This window comes from Ictidomys tridecemlineatus, chromosome 1, assembly GCF_052094955.1.
Source record: "Ictidomys tridecemlineatus isolate mIctTri1 chromosome 1, mIctTri1.hap1, whole genome shotgun sequence".
NCBI lineage: Eukaryota > Metazoa > Chordata > Mammalia > Rodentia > Sciuridae > Ictidomys > Ictidomys tridecemlineatus.
This window is the reverse complement of record NC_135477.1, coordinates 242751312-242768549: the sequence shown is the minus strand read 5'-3', so window position 1 is coordinate 242768549 and position 17238 is coordinate 242751312. Positions and strand designations below refer to the sequence as shown.

The 17238-nt window shown below is 39.0% G+C and overlaps 1 protein-coding gene across 2 annotated transcripts in view; it reads left to right on the top strand.

Moving 5' to 3' along the window:
• Agxt2 (alanine--glyoxylate aminotransferase 2) overlaps positions 1-17238 on the top strand; it is a 36071-nt gene that overhangs the window by 4596 nt on the left and 14237 nt on the right. Inside the window, exons 2-9 of one of the 2 annotated variants that reach the window (XM_021726607.3) lie at positions 2346-2434; positions 3495-3679; positions 6381-6504; positions 7734-7828; positions 8983-9076; positions 9714-9807; positions 15928-16028; positions 16993-17085. In XM_021726607.3, coding sequence (XP_021582282.1) covers positions 2346-2434; positions 3495-3679; positions 6381-6504; positions 7734-7828; positions 8983-9076; positions 9714-9807; positions 15928-16028; positions 16993-17085 — 875 coding nt within the window. The remainder of the gene's footprint in view (positions 1-2345; positions 2435-3494; positions 3680-6380; positions 6505-7733; positions 7829-8982; positions 9077-9713; positions 9808-15927; positions 16029-16992; positions 17086-17238) is intronic. The other variant, XM_005325641.5, reaches the window with a different exon arrangement.

Sequence of the window (17238 nt, the reverse complement as noted above, 5' to 3'; positions counted from 1 at the left end):
CTGTGAATTCTCTGTGAGAATTAAGCAACTGAGAAATTAAACCTAATTGACCTTTGTTATACTAGAGAGAGATTATTCCCTGAATTGAATTCTCTTTTAATGTCTTGAGCTACATGTGTGAACTGAAGTAGAAATTGTTGAATTGAATGAAAATCAGCAGTTGTCATTTGTGTTTATTCTAAAAAGGCAATATCAGATCAGTTGAAACAAAAAAAGAGACATAAAAATACCTATTTAGAAACAGACCTGGAATTCAACTGCATTAACCCAAATCTCAATTATCCCTTCCCCCACCCAACCCCTTCACACCCATACCTACTTGAACATAGGCACCTGCACAATTTCCAAGAATATGAGAAAAAGCTTTATTAACCCTCAGTTCTTATCCTGGAAACACAGGTTATTTTGAATAAAGACTGCATATACTTATCTAGATATTTGTATTTTAAAATTTTTTTGGAAAATAATAAAAACTAAAGCATTTTCATTTTTAAGCCATCAATTATCATTATCATTACAATAATTTTTGAGTTTTTGTTTATTAAGTGGATGGTATGAAAGGAAAGAGATTTTGGGGTATTTCATAGATTTATTTTACTTATTGACTAATTTTTTTCTCCTTGATTGTTTGTTTTCTGCTCTCTTCCTTCATCCTTTCTTTCATTCTTTCTTCCTTTCTTTCTTTCTTCCATTTCTTCAGGCACAATTTCATGTATTTTATTTACAGCCTTCATGCCACCATTGTATGCTTATCTCCTTGGTGCATGAATGAATGAATGAATGAACATTTAAAATTCATGCTTTCTTTATCAAGTCTTTCCAACTCTCTTCCTCCACCAGCCTACATTCATAAATCCTATAACCTTGGAGTCAAGAGAACATATAACTTCTTCAATGGGAAACTCCAATTTTACAGATAGGAAAATGAGATAAAATAAAGGGATTTTGAATTCTCAGAAAGACTCAAAAAAAATTTTCCATCTCAGAAGAGTAACTAATGCAGAGAGGCACAATAAAAAGCTTTTCAAAAGGTGAAATTCTCAGAAATCCTAAGCTATTCTTTTGTCATTTCTATGCACAGATAACTAAAAGCCACTTGCTTTAAAGTAAGAGCAAATTAATGACATTAGTGATTATTTAGAACTGAAAAGTGAGTGGGATCTCTTTGAAAGAAAATACATTCAGAAGTGCTCCTTTCCAGCTTCATTGAAAAACACAATTGTTCACTTCATTGAAAAACACAATCATTTTTTAAATCCAAATGTGTTTCTCAGGACTGTGACTTCACAGTTGGTCACACAAAACATGGGCATGTCATCCAGGCTCACAGACCTTCTTCACACTGCTTAAGAACCATGGCTTCCTCAGCAATTTCTACCTGCAAAATTATCTTGATATTGACCTTGGATCTTCACAATTAGGAGCATTCTTCTCCAAGAGCACTTACAAGGTCTCCAGACACCTCTTCCTGCTGTGATTGTCTCTGATTCCATTATCCCATCCCACTGCTACAGAGAAGTCAGAGTCTGCGCTGGCAGGAAAGTAGGAATGTGGCCAACCGGTGAAAGGTGGCCAACCAGTGGCAAGGAGCAGCAAGCAGTAGGCTGGGAGCCAGAGCTTGCAGTTCCATTCTCATTCTTCAGCGAACTAGCGTGGTGACCTTAAGGAAATTAACTTACCACCTTAGGCTCACCCATAAAAATTCTAAGCCTCCTCTTTGTTGCACACATTTAATGTTCAACTTTTCTCCCTTTGTCACAGTGCTTTGTCAGCCTTTTGCTTGAGAGGTTTTGTCTTCCAGATCTATCTGCTGATATTTGTTAACACTGCATTGCCTAACACCTATTGCCCTATAAGAAGAGCCAACAGCCATTAATTTCACACTTACCAGGAGCCACTGTGCTCTGGGACTCTGGCAGTAGACTTTTCAGAGCCTGGAAACTCCTTTATTGACAAAGTGGACGGACTCTGGAGGCACACAGCATTAGCGGAGGTCTTGCCAACTAAAGAGAGGACCATAGTCCACATGGGTGGGAGCCACTAGGGGGAGTTTGACTTGAGATTCCCAAGACTGTGAGAGTTGCAGTGGGAGAAACCGTGACTTCCCCCAGTACCCTTGTGGCCTTTCTGAACTAGACATGAGAGGAAATATCTACCCATGCCCCAGAAGATTTATTATTGAGATATCTTAGTTTTTAAATCCAAATTAAAGCCTGATTCAAATGATTTTTTTTTAAACTAGGAAACAAAATTGCCTAAGGACCTTGATTCAGGTAGCTATAGGTGATTGTCACAAACAGACCTATGTCATATTTAGTTGAGGACCTAACTCACTTCACTTTCAGCAGATGCTTCCTGGATATCTGGAACCAAGCTTGGTCTTCATTCAAAACCCAAAATGCCACCATGCGACTTCCTGCCTGAAAAATACCAGGTAAGACTCAGTGCTTTGGGAAAATCCAAAAAGGTGGTTCCCCTTAGAAGATCTCAGTTGTTTCTTCAAGAAGGACACACACACAAATGGCCCTGCCTGCCACTCAGCAGCCCCACCCCAGGTAGTCTATCCTTTTATTCACTGGGAGCATCCAAACCTTCTTACATCATTTATTACTAGTGTATGAACTGATGCGCATGCACTAGTGTCAAAGAGTACAAGAAAGAGATCATACGTGACAATATACATATTGCAGGGACACACACATATCCACAAACATGACGACATGCATTTGCTTTAAAAACTTGTTTCTTTTCTAACTCATAAAGCAATGAATAATCTGACCTTCTTTAGTCCTCCACCAAAAATTATACAGCTATCTTGTCAGACGAACAACTAGTGGGTTCTCTCTCTCTCTCTCTCTCTCTCTCTCTCTCTCTCTCTCTCTCTCTCTCTCACACACACACACACACACACACACACACAGAGAGAGAGAGAAAGAGAGAGAGAGAGAGAGAGAGAGAGAGAACGATCCCTTTAGTCTACCTAATAATTAAAGATCAGAAATTATAGAATCAACAGTCAGGGTAAATCTACAAAGAAGAGAAACAAGGGAGAAAAGTTTTATAATTAAAAAAACCAACACTAACAGTACTCCATTTATTTTTTGTTGTTGTTAAAAAAAAAAAAAGACTAATGCAACAGAAATGACATTGATTTACTACCAAAGCGCCTCCCTTTTCCATGGTTAAAATCAACTCAAAACTCAAAGCTTTCCTATTGAGAGGTAGAAATTCTAGTCCCTTTCTCCTGATTTGCTCTACAAAGGGGTCAAAAGACCACAGAGAATCATTTCTGCTACTTAAGAGGACTCCTTTCTTGCAAGAAGGGGAATAGGTAAATACAGCCTGGTGTGAGCCCCTGAAGGGCAGCTGGTCTGTGTTTGGTTCCCTAGAGAGCCGCAAGAGAGAAGAGGCATCAGCATATTGACCTGTTGTTGCTCTTGTAAGAACTGCGGGGAAAAAAGGAAAAGAGGGATTTTAGTCTCCTCTCCCTACAGTCTCTTGCCTACAACCATATCCTGGAGATCCACAAGAAGCATCTTTCTCCTGTGGCAACAGCATTTTTCCAGAAGCCCTTGCTCCTGCATCAGGGACACATGGAATGGCTATTTGATTCTGAAGGCAACAGATACCTGGATTTCTTTTCTGGGATTGTCACTGTCGGTGTTGGTCACTGCCACCCGTAAGTATCCTTATAATCCTGGGGTTTTAACTCCAGAAGAATATATGAAAAACAATCATGTTAGTGACTTAGAACTCTTGATTTGCTCACTCTGGTTACAAAATTATATATATATATATATATATCGTAGATTGTGGCTGACACACTCCCATACTTTCCTGAGTTAAAAAAAAAAAAATCTTGACACTGCACATTTCTTGACAATACAAGTTTTTGTCATTCTTACTACACATGCAGTGTGGCCGTACCATGTGATTAGTACATTTCTGTGTGTGTTTCTCATTAGCCACAGTTTTCAAAGAGAGGAGTGCATTGAGGAAAGGGCAGAAAGAAAGAGAAGGGCAGGTGGCTCTTAGCAACAGGGAGACAGGTGTGTGGGATGAGGGATGATGAGAGGCGAAAAATAATTTCTATCCTGAGGATTTTCATGGACACTGAGAGACAGATAAGGGGAAAAAGGATAATAAGAGACAGATGCAAACCTTGCTGCATATATGGAGCAGTTAGTCTTGAGCTTGTCTGAAGTCTTGATCATCAACTCACCCACACACATGCCCTCGGCAGGTTCCTGTGTAGCCATCTCATTTTCAGGTCTGTTGTGCCTTGCCCTTAACAATCTGGCCAATAAAACTAGTGTGAAGTGAAAATGAAAAAGGCAGCAGGCCTAAAATAGATTTAATATGTTGAAGCCCTTCCATCAAATCAGGAGTCCAGGGGTCTCCTCCGCCAGCACCTGTCAGGAGGTGACAAGTGAGTGCTGCCACCAGACCCAGCCCTCATCCTCTCCATTACTCCCTCGCTCCTCTTTTGTGTTCAGGAGGCACCAGTCCCATAGGATATCCCAAGGAGCATCCAAAGATTTTTCAGATGCAACTTAAAACAATATGAACATGTATGAAAGAAGTAGAGAAAAATGCAGTCAAGAACAATTTTAAACCCTATTTCCGAATCCTCCCAATAATGTTGACGTTGTCCCTTATGGTCCTAACACTTGCTGGCTTTCATGACCTCTGTATACTTCTGATCTCCATCTGACCCTTCCCTGCTTATTTATTTACCACATTTCCAGTTACCTTACAGAACCTCTACCTCTTCACCCTTTGTCCCTCTCGGAGTTACAATATGTCTGTGAGCCCAGAGCAGACAGCAAGATGTCCCCATATTTTCCATGATCATCTAGGGTATCTTTTATCCCATGATCACCCACCAGCAGCTCAAATTCAACATTTCCAAGACTAATACATCATCTACATGAAGCTATTTCTATTCACATATTTATTTGTTTAAGGAGCCCCTATGAATAGCAGCTGTATTTCTCAACTGTTCCTGGGGTTTGCCCAGTATTAAAAGCAAGGATAGTGAAGTTTTCTTTGACCCTTTCCTGCCTTTCATTCTTTATAGACAACCCGACCCCATAGACCAATTTTTCTTCCACTGAAATGCCTCTCCTACTGGGCTGGCCCCTCTCACTGGCTCTCACGAAGCCTGTTCTAGGATTTCTTCCTTTCCTGCAGTGGGAGGCCACCATGCCACCTGGCTATCCTCCACACTGCCAGTAATCCCCTTCATGTGGCTCTTAAACATGTTTTTCTAAACAGTGTTGCTGCCAAATTTCTCTTCTGAAGAGCTTACTGACACTCCATAGTGTTTGAAAGTGAGATTTATGGAACACCGACCAGAGGAATGGTTCTGTCAAAAAGGATCCCATGAGAAAATAGGCTTAGAAAACATTTCAAACTCTCTCTCCTCTGGAGAAAACCATTGTGCATTAGCCTATTAAGGGTATTCACATATCCCATGGAAAAGAAATCCATTTAGTCTGTTATGTCTCAAAATCACTGAGCCACTCAACTGATTTGTGTGTGTGTACAATAGATATTAACAAACAGAATTGATGTGAAACAAACTTTAGCAATTGTTGTCCTTTAGATTAAATTGAAAAAAAAACTTGGCCTGCCTTTCAAAGGCCTTCCAAGAGGAGCTTCACATGTCTACTAGTTCCTTCTGTCCACCAATAGGAACCTTCTGGCTCTAAGATTAGCCTGGACTTCAGAGAATGTGTTTTGATCATTAAAAATATTCATCAAGGGCTAGGATTATGGCTCAGTGGCAGAGGACTTGCCTAACACATATGAGGCACTGGGTTTGATCCTCAGCACCACATAAAAATTAAATAAGTAAAATAAAGGCATTGTGTCCATCTACAACTAAAAAAGTATTTTTAAAAAAGGTTTGTCAACACTGACCACTGCTCAGACACTGGTGCCGGAATCTCCTTTGAAGGACAAACTGTCTGTCTTGCATATTGTGCTTAATAGATCCATAACTCTTTATGAAAACAAAATGGGAAGACACCAGTCAGCTCTATTTTCCAACCTGTTCAAAGGAAAGTTAATGAGAAAACACAGAAGAAATTCTAAGCCTGAACTCCCTCCTAAACTAGGAATTTATTTCCTAAAATCCATAACAGACAATCATGGACTCTCCCCTAACTCTTATCTCTGGAAGGAGTTCATTACCTACTGAGGTGACACATCTCCTTATCACACAGCTCTAGTGGTTAAACATTTTTCTTGTGTGTGGATGAAATCTGCCTCTTGAAATCCCCAGAACAGCCATCAGTCTGGGTTCAGTGGCCATTATGTGCTGGAAGGACACACCTGGTGGCAGTGTGGGTAACTCTGCTCTCCTGTGATTCTAGGAAGGTGAATGCAGCTGCACAAAAGCAGCTCAGCCGCCTGTGGCACACGAGTTCTGTCTTCTTTCACCCTCCAATGCACACATACGCAGAGCAGCTTTCCGCACTTCTTCCCGAGCCTCTTAAGGTATGGTGCTCCCATCTTAAAGGGCTAGGAGTCTTGAAAGCCCAAAGGATCTGTTCAAGGAAGCCAGAACATGAGCAGGGAATTTGTTCTGTGCATTAATTATCTGTCAGGGTGAGCTGATAGCCATATCTGAAAGCAATCAAATAGAAGAGAGATCCAAAGTTATAGTTCTATTGAACTATCCCATATGAATTCCTGGTGAAACGAGCCAATGTTAACTTACACCCCCTCTGAGCCTCAATCTGTCTTTGGATGCTCTACTTAACCCATCTTTGCAGAAATCATTTCCCAGGAGCCCCAGTCCTCCTGACATTCTCATCTATGTCCTTAAGAACTTTTCATCTCTTTGCTCCTTAGTCCTTTAGCAAAGTTATTCACATCCTTCTTTTGCAAGGAGTGGAGTCATTTTATATAAATGCCATTGGTCTGTATTTCAATAAATGTGATAGTTTTCTGCATTTGAAATGGCTGAATTTTAGGCTGACTTGAGATGTAAAAAAAATGTTGGCCAAGATTTGCATTTAGTTATTAAATAACTTATACATATGAGGAACCTAGGTGTCTATATCCAGATACTCCACTGTATATTAATCTAGAATAGACAAAGAAACATGAGGTGATGGCAATCAAACCAAGATGTTCATGGAAGAGTAGAAGCAGGGTAGTCTGCAAAGTCATGCACACATGCCTCCCCATCTCAAGTCTGGAGGACCCAATTCCCTTCAGTTCTCCCTCTTCTTTTATCCAAGCTGAGCTGTCTTTGATTATTTGTTTGTTTACTTGTTTTTTCAACATCCACACACGCAACAGAGTTGATCCGGGACAACCCCTAGAATTGCAGGCTCAGGAATCCTGTCCCATTCCAACCCTTCGGAATCAGATGAGGTGTGTTAGCTTCAGAAGGTGAAAGATTTCATCCTTCAGTACACCCAGCCACTAACCATCGTGGCCCCTCAGAAAGTCTCGCCAACTTAGTTTACAGATCATCAAAGTCAACAAAAGTTCAGAATGTTCCACAGCTGAGACAACCTTTCAGCCATTTTTGTATTTCTAGCACTTGACAGCTGCTCAGTGAAGTTAAATAATAGGACTGCTAGTTAACCCAACCTGATCTGAAGCGAACTCTCCTTAACAATCAGAGGCTGCACAGTCTTTAGCAATTTTGAATGAATTGAACAATAGGGAGCTAAATTAAAGCATGAGGTCATGTGTCTTCCTTTGCTCTCCAGGTCATTTTCTTGGTGAACAGTGGCTCAGAGGCCAATGACTTGGCCATGCAGATGGCGAGGGCACACTCCAACAACACAGACATCATTTCTTTCAGGTAATCATACCTCAGAATATTTAATTTTAGAAACGTTGACTTACCCCAATACTAAATCTGTCTCCAAATTGTTGCATGGAAACAGGAGAGGACTTTTTCCAGGGGTGACTTTCCAGTGTTAAATTTGAGGGGAAGACTTGAGGAGTGTGTTCGCATTAAAATAATAGAAAAATAAGATTTATTAAAATCATAGAAAACTAATATTTTTGTTTACAACGTTCTGCCTTAGAACATTTAAACAGACTCAAAAGGTTGACATAATACATGGGAATACTTCACAGTAAGAGTTGATGGAATGAAGAAATAGTCCCATTTTAACCTGTCTGTCCAAATTCAAAGAAGACTTTATATGTCCTTTATATGTCTAGTATTGCACATGCAATACTACAAATACCATAGAAAACTCACATGTAGCTATCACAAGCAAAATGAAATGTTTGTTGTCAAAGCAATATGGCACTAAAGAACTGTGATGTTTTACCAAAATAACAGCCAAGATATAAATTATCTAAATAAATATCATCTATTTGAAGAAGTCATGGTGCTACCATGATTTAGTACAAACTGTGTCTCCTCTTTGAAGTATGTGACCATTCTCGCCAGTAGTCTTAAAACTTCATTTAAGGGTGATTTTGACTTCAGAAATTGTCAAAATATATTAGAATGATTTATACTAAATATGACCAGGTCAAGCTCAAAAGGCACAAAACCTGTGTTTTTTATATGCCAAGAAGGCTGGTTATAAGTCATTTAGAGGATTCTCCAAAGATAGAAAGCCATCCTTTCATCATGGAAACAAATATTTGTCTTCCCAAGATGACTAGCCCTTGTTGAACATAGAATTTCTGGCATGTTGCTAAAAGCCACGTTTCATTCCTTTAGCATAATAGAGAGGGGAAGGTCCTAGAGTTAGGGTTCTTGAACAGATGGTCTTCAAAATTCCTTCCACAATTCCAAATCCATGGCACCAGTCAAAAAAGATAAATAAATTCCTTCACCTGACATGGGATTAAAAGAATAGAAGTCATCAGATTTTAATGTTTGTGTTGTTCTTGTTTATCTCTGTTACTCTCATAGTTTTTTTCTTTTGATCTGTCTAGGCTAGCAACCAAAGAGAAGGGAACTTGATCCAATTCTCCCCTTGTATTTTACAGAGGGGCCTACCATGGATGCAGTCCTTACACTCTAGGTATGACAAACGTAATGGCTTACAAGACAGGACTCTCCAGTGGGATGGGTTGTCGATCGGTGAGTCCCGAAATTTTTAATTTGTTCTTGTAAGGATTGATGTGGATAATTGATCATATTTTTTTCGTGATCTTCATATTAAACTAATAAAAAGTCAGTCATTAATCAGAGGCTCAATTTGCCTTAACTGAATTTAAGACAATTTGGGGAAAATTTAAAAAGGGCTTCAGAGTCTGAGTAATAATTAATGACAGAGTTTTTAAAATTTACGTAGCTTGTAAGTACAATCAAGTAAATTCAAAGCCCAGAGAACCTTGAATACACAAAATTTCTGTCATTGTCACTGTTCTAACCCTCTGTTCTCACATGCTGTACCTGTCTTTCCAGCCTCATAATCAGATATCTAATTATCCTTATTCTTTGGGATGCCCTTATCCACCAAACCCTTGAGAAAGTTGTTTCTAGACTGAGATTGTAATCAGTTTTCCTTGTAGAGTGCCCGCATAAGTGATTTCCAAGAAAAAAAAAATCTCTTCAAAGCATGATATTAGATTTTCATCCTTAGTAAGGAAGAAGTGAGGAAGAAATCTCAATATCAAATTAAGAAGCCCTCTTGCCTTGATTGCAACCATCTGCTCCTCCAAATTGGCTGTCTTATGTTCATGTTTTACCAAAATCCTTCTTTTGTCATTTACAGACAATGTGCCCAGATGTTTTCCGTGGTCCCTGGGGAGGAAGCTACTGTCGAGATTCTCCAGCACAAACAATTAGGAAATGCAGCTGTGTACCAGGTCCATTTGGGCGGGAAGGAAGGGATGGAGTGGAGGGACAGGAGGGACAAGGAGCTTGGAGAAGGGCAAAACAGTCCCTGAGTGAGCAATCAAGTTTAGAGAAATGGGAATGGGAAAGGAAAAAGCAAAGGAAACAAAACTAAAAAGTAACCAGTGACACCTTGTTGAATGCACACTTCTCATGCCTACCACGACCTTACCACCTGGAAAATGTAGGAAAAGCATCTCATGCTATCAGAGCAAAGTAGATTACCACCTGGCACTTAATTAAACTTAATTAAAAAATTACCTCTATTAGCAATAGCTCTGGTATCAGTTTTAAAAGAAAACAAGGCAGCAGGATTATTTACCGACTTTCAATGGAAAAAGGAGGAGGGAAAAGAATACTTTGGGTAATCTCAAAACTCCAGTCAAGTGCTCCAGGGACCCAGAGTGCCAGCCAAAGTGAGAGCATCTGTCAAAACATGAGGCAATTCCCGAAGACTGCAGATGCCTCTTACAGTCTTCACGAGGAAAATATTGAGTTACTAATCACATTTATATTTGTATTCTTTACTTATGGTTAATCTGAAGAGAGGACACATGGAAGCATCACCTGCTCTTTGCTGGTCAGCAAACCCTGACTCAGATTTATCACTGGTACATTTCCAATAGCTGCTTCTAAGTAGTGCTGGAGGAAAAAACTAATTACTCCAGCCAAATGATCCTCAATGGAATGGTATGAGTCACTGGGTGGAGAGGAAGAATGAAAGGTGGAAGTCTTCAAGAAGGAAGTTTCCCAGTCACCTTAGAATTCCTATGGGTAATGGCAAAAGGGAAGAAGAAGGATGAAAGAGTGAGCACCGGAACGGAACAAGATAAGATGTTGTGATCACAGAGCTTAAAACCACAAGGAAGTTTAAAGCTACCACCCAAACTCACCATTTTAAAGATGAGGAAACCAAGATCCACAGGTAGGAAGTAGGAAAGCTAGGATTTAAAAGGATAGGCTAGGTCAGCTCTTTTGATCCCAAAGCCAGTACTCCCAACCCCTATGACCACACTCATTCACACTAATGTGCCAGCAAGGTGAACCTAACCATAATTGAGGAGATGTATTAAGGAGATGCATTGAATTAAGAGTCATGGATTCTACTCCCAATACTGCCATGTCCCGCTATGAGCAAAATCTTCATCTTTTGCATCAGTTTTCTCTTTCTTTGCAATACCTTATTCCTCTGCTCCAAACACAGCACTTTATGAGACTGAGGCATATAAAGTTTTCTATAAAGGAAGGTGATGAATAGCAACTTAAATTTAAATTTTACTTGCTTTAACAAGTAAAGCTAGGCATGTATATAGCATCTGTATGGCACAAAGAAATGAAATCAGTTTGATGCAATGCACAGACCTAGGTCTGTTTGCACAGCCACCTGCAGAGTCCAGTAGACAGAACCTCAAGAGCCAGCCATTTCCCTCCTTCCCTACCCTGCCTTCCTATCTCTCTCCTTCGCTGCATCCTCCCTTTTTGAGCATTTCTGCTGTACCCTAGACCAGCTTGAAAACGCCAGGCTACCATAGTCATCTCTTTGGTGGCATTTAGAGATTAAATTATAGTGACAGATGTACATTTTTGCTTCTCTGAGCTGTTTTTAGTGTATCTGAAGTCAGTTTTTCTTTTTTAACTCATCTTCAAGGGACAAGACAGATCACATATATTTAAACAGGATTGAAATACAAAATGCCCTCTTCTAGGGCCTTAGAACCCAAGAAGTTTTGGTCTTTGTTTTCAAACTGGTGTATTCACAGATGAATCCCAACATATAAGTGCTCTGAGTACAGATGGTTCCAGTTCTCAGTTTCTCTTTGTTCACTGGATGCATACAGGAGCCAGCTATGGTAGAAACTTAACACCTGCTATGTTTAAGTCATCAAATCCCAGCTTATAAGGGGCCATTCCATGAACCTAGTGTAGATTTTATGTGGTAGATTTCATTCTCTTACTCTATCTCCCCAGGATTTTTTTTCTCTCCAGAGATTTATTCCAAAGCCCCAACTTTCAGATGTAACCTGGAATGAAATTCATCTCTCATCACACACGGCAGGTTCAATGTCCTGAACCTAATATTAATCATTTTATTCTCCTTTTGGAAGGAAACCTTCCTTTTTCTTAAAAATTGTTGTTCTTTCTTGGTTTCTGATTCTGCTTAACTCCTTCTGTGCCACCAACTAAAATAGACTCTCCCACAGCCACTCTGCTGTATCCAGCAGAGCAGCCACATCTCCTTGATGTTGTCATGGAGACACCAATGCACCAAGTCTCTCCAGAGGTGGCCTGACCTAGAGCTACAGCAAGGAACCAATGAAGCAAGTGTGGAATAAAGAGATGAACACAGTAGATGACCCCTTTCATCACTGAATGTGTGGGTGGATCATGAAATGTCTAGCATAAGTTCAAGCAAAACTTTCCCTTGTATGAGTTTCCCCAAATTTAAGCTTTTGGAGTTGATTTTGCTGATTTCTCTGGGCTTGTTAAATCTCCAAATTATGTATTTTGAACATATGTCTGATCCATCCTTTAGGGTTACCCAAAACACCCAAAGGAAAACCCTGTTTTCCTTTCCTAAAGAAAAAAAAAAGAGAATTTCAGCATAGATTTATTTGTCCCCTTCTTGTCTCATCAAAAATGACATAAGTGGGGCCAAAAATAATCTACTTTTTAAATTGTATATCCTTTTCTCCTTTCCCACACCCCCAACCTCCAACCTCCATCTAACCAAAGACAACAGGTAGCTCTCTCAGTCAACCTTTCCCCAATAGCAAATGTACCCTAAAAAGATGTCTGAGGTCAGGTGGTGTTTTTCCCACTTTTTAATGAAGAGCTGAAGAACACAATGTATTCATGGTTTCATTTGATGAGGATTGCTGGCAGTTGGCCTTCCATATCTCTAGCCATCAGGAGACAGGCTGCAAGTGGTAAATGGCAGGTGATGATGCCCCTGCACACACTCAGACTGCTTTCTTTGTCAAGGGTCTGAGGCTCCCACCCCATTCACATCTCCCTCTGCATTCCTCCTGCTGACCACAGAGATACTGTGGTACTGTCTAAGACAAAACTAAAAATATGGATAAAAATTCTGAATGTTCAGTTACATACAGATGTAATTGATCTGGGACCTTGGTATTCCAGAGTAGAAGGCTTCCTCTCTCCCCTTACCCACTCCCTTAGTTGTCCCCAACTTCTGGGACGACATACTGATTGATGGTGGCTTCTAAAGCTTGGGCAACCCTCCTAGAGAGTCTTCCCCCTCCTCAAGTTCTCTCCCACCCACAGGATTTCATGCTTATCTATGTGGTGAAATTTACAGCTAGTGAAACATGCCCATCAGGAATATGTTGAGCATCTTTAAGCAGGGTGGAAATGCAAATATGATTACTTTTTAGACATTTAGATTGGGTGGAAAACCACTGCTGGTAGTAATATGATAGCCTGAGTTAGCTCCAGGTAAAATCAAATGAAAATCCAGGATAAAGTATGAAAACACTCCCTCTGTATAGCATGATTCAAAAAGTAAGAATTCTCAGAAATCTCTGAAAATCAAATATTACTTGATTAATAGAAGTAAAATATTTCTTATAATATACATATATATATAATATTCTGAACTCACCTATGACAGTCCAAGTTCCTATTTATACAAAAACCTATTTAATTTTATACAACTAAACTCAAGTACATTACTTTTAAACCTATTTAAACATAAGCCAAGAAATAAATATTCCACTAGCCAAAGTACACCTGTAATTAAACTAAAACTAGCAAAACTGGGAACTCAGAGATTACTCTTTTCTACACTTTTTGGTGGGGGGTGGGGAATCACATCAAGACCAAGTTCTTACTTGGAGAAAGGAAAATTCTTTATTCAGGAGAGCTTATTTTCTCTTCTATCAAGGTTATTTTTAAAAAATAAAAAATAAAGATAAAATGAGTCTAAAGAATGATTAAAATGTTCCCACCTACCTGTATAATATACTCCATGAGATATTCCTTTTTTTAACATATATTTTTTAGTTGTTGATAGAACTTTATTTTATTTATTTATATGGGGTGTTGGGAACTGCCCAGTGTCTCACACATGCCAGGCAAGTGTGCTACCACTGAGCCCCAGCACCAGTCCCAGCCCATCCATGAGAGATTCTTAGGCTAAAGTATTCTTACAATTCACAACTTTTCTACTAGACCTGTCAAAACAATCTAAAGGAGATAAAATGTGGTTAAAGGTCATTTTCAAAATCCTAAAGTACTCCACTAGTAACACATTGAACTAGTAAGTTAAAATCATATTTTAGATTTTTCTTAACCATACCTCACTTCTAAACTTTGAAAATGTCTTTTAATTTTTATTAGTTCTTTTTAGTTATATATGATAGTAGAATTCGTTTTATCTTTGAAATTTTACAGGTGTCTTAAATTTTAAAAATTGAGGATTTCTAAAAAAAAAAAAAAAAAAATTTCTCAGAAACCCAAAATGATCATCAGGGTACTGCAGCCAGCTTTTGCCTAGGGGGCACTACACTTTTGCCTACGGGACCCTATACTTACTTCAGTGTTCATAGCTCTGTGGAGTGCAGGGCAGAGATGACAAAGTCCAGAGGCCAGACAAAGGAAGGGATTGGATAGGGAAGGCTCTCCAGCCACAGAGCTGGAATTCCTAAGAGGCCACATCCTTGTAGGTCAACTAGAAGTAAATGCACCAACAACTCATCACATGCAAAAAGATCTTCAAGGATTCTCATCATTGTGTTTAGTGGAAGTGAAGAGGACCTGGTAGGAATCATCACTGAAAATTGAACTACTGGCTGATCATCATGATTGATGATGATGATGATGATGATGGTGGTGGTGGTGGTGAATGAGAATGATACATGACATATACACAGGTTTTTTATATATGTCACTACCTCAAGCTGATAATTGAGAGGAATCTTAGGCTGGGAATACCTGTGTGCCCAAGAACTGCAAATGCAAATATGCTCTGGAGAAACCTAACCCATTCTAGGCTGCAAAAAATTCTCATGAATGAAATCTGGAGGAAAGTAAAATACCCATAGTCAAAAACAACTAACGTACAAGGAAACAAAACTTCACAATCAAGAAAAAGACCCATGAAGATTTCAACACAACTGTCAGAAAGACAATAAGATGAATATGTTTGATGTATTTAGAGAAAATAAAATATAATGTGGGTAGGGAATAAGTAATTATAAGGAATGAAAATGCAAGTTTTGAAAACTAATATATCTTCTAGTAATAAAAAAGAAAAACTAGCATTTAAAACTCAGTGGTTGGGTTTATCCACAGATGAATCCAGCCAAAAGGAAAATTAATGAGTTAAGGACTTAGAGGACACTTTATTCCCTAGAAGAAAGACTTTCAAGTGAAATTGCTCAATGTCTCACACCAATCACAATTTCTACCATTTATTTCCCTATTAATTCATTAAAAATTTACTAAGCAACTACAGTATACCAGACACATTTTTGATTGGACACAGATTCTGAAAATGAATAAGACACAGTTCCTTCCCTCAGTTAAAGAAAAAAATGGTGTGTAGACAACAGCACAGGATCCAGTGTCCATGACTAGCGCAGATACCAAGTTATCTGGTTCTAGCACATACCTCCATAGCCTGAATTCCAATTGTTTTACAGACATATTAACTAACTCCGAAGACAGAAACATTTTGTACTTTAAAACTGTACATCATATTAAGTTGCAATAAAAAGTAAATGAGTTATTTTCCAAATAAATAGTCAATTACATTGGAATTGAATGTATTCACTTGAGAGGATGGATAACCTTAGGTAAAATAGCTAGCTATACCAGACTCATTGAGAAATGAGGCATTTCTTCCCCAGATGGAAATTATTTTAGCGGTTTGTTCATGTCTCTGTGGCTGTCCTAATTGGTATAATTGGTTCACACAGAAACAAATGTCCTCATATCCTAGCTTACCATTTTATGAGGATCTCTAACTAATTTGCTCACCCTGTTTCTGCTTCTTTTCTGTTTCTCCCCATTCTTCTGGATGCCTTCCTCAGATCTTCAAATGCTGTGGTTTGTGTGTTTATTTGTTGCAGACTGCTGCCAAGCTAAAGAGCAATATATTGAACAGTTCAAAGACACTCTGAACACTTCTGTGGCCAAGTCAGTTGCTGGATTTTTTGCAGAGCCAATTCAGGTGGGTATAAGAACCATACACATTAGTTGATCAGTGTCCAATTATCAGAGAATTTTAACTCATATATGGTCAACAATTTCAAATTAATTAAATGCCCAATACTATATCCCTTTTCAAATTCAATTCATTGTCTTGGTCCCTTAAAAAAAAGAAAAGAAAAAAATAATGTTCTGGTTTTCTGTTAACCTTTAAAGATCCATCTCCTCCATTCCCACACTGAACAGATACATAAAGCTACTGAATTACAACAATTCTCAGGAATAAGGAAACCCCAGTGGTTTTTATGTGCTTAACACCCAATATTTTCAGGGGGAGTTTTCTTAAGTTTCACCAAATCCCCTTATTCTACTTTCTTGTACGCTAACAAAAGAATAAAGTTTGTTTCCTTTTCCCAAAAAGCATGACATAATAGTAATGGCTCCTTTTCTCACCCATGGTTTGAACAGTTCTGCAGGCTGTTTAAAACACTGCTAACATTTGCAGGTAAATGGATGGAGTTGGAGAATATCATGCTAAGCGAAGTAAACCAATTCCAAAAAGCCAAAGGCTGCACATTCTCTCTGATAAGTGGATGCTGATCCATAATAGCGGGAGGAGGCATGGGAAGAATGGAAGAACTTTAGATTGAGCAAAGGAGAGGGGGTGAAGGGAGGGGCATGGGGGTAGATAAGATGGTGTAATGAGATGGACATCATTACCCTAGGTACATGTATGATGCACAACTCTGCATTGTGTACAACCAGAGAAATGAAAAGTTGTGCTCCATTTGTGTACAATGAAATGAAATGCATTCTGCTGTCATGCATAACTAATTAGGAAAAAATGTTTTTAAATGTTTAAAAAAATAAAACACTACTAGCATTACTATCATGTTAATAGTGATAATGATCCATCTTCTTTTTTCTAAAACTGTGAAAGGTCTTTGTGCTGATGTTACAGGTCTTCTTGGTTTGGTCTTTTGCAGGGTGTGAATGGCATTGTCCAGTACCCAAAGGGGTTTCTCAAGGAAGCCTTCAAGCTGGTGCGAGAAAGGGGAGGTGTGTGCATTGCTGATGAAGTGAGTAGCAATCCAAGGGTGTAACTTGGTGCAATGGGAACAAGACATTCACAGAGAGAAAACTCTTCAAATCCTCCTTGGAATTCCAGGAGGAAAGCAGCAAGTGCACAAACTTGGGAGCGTGACCATAAATGAAGGAAGCTTCTTCCAGTT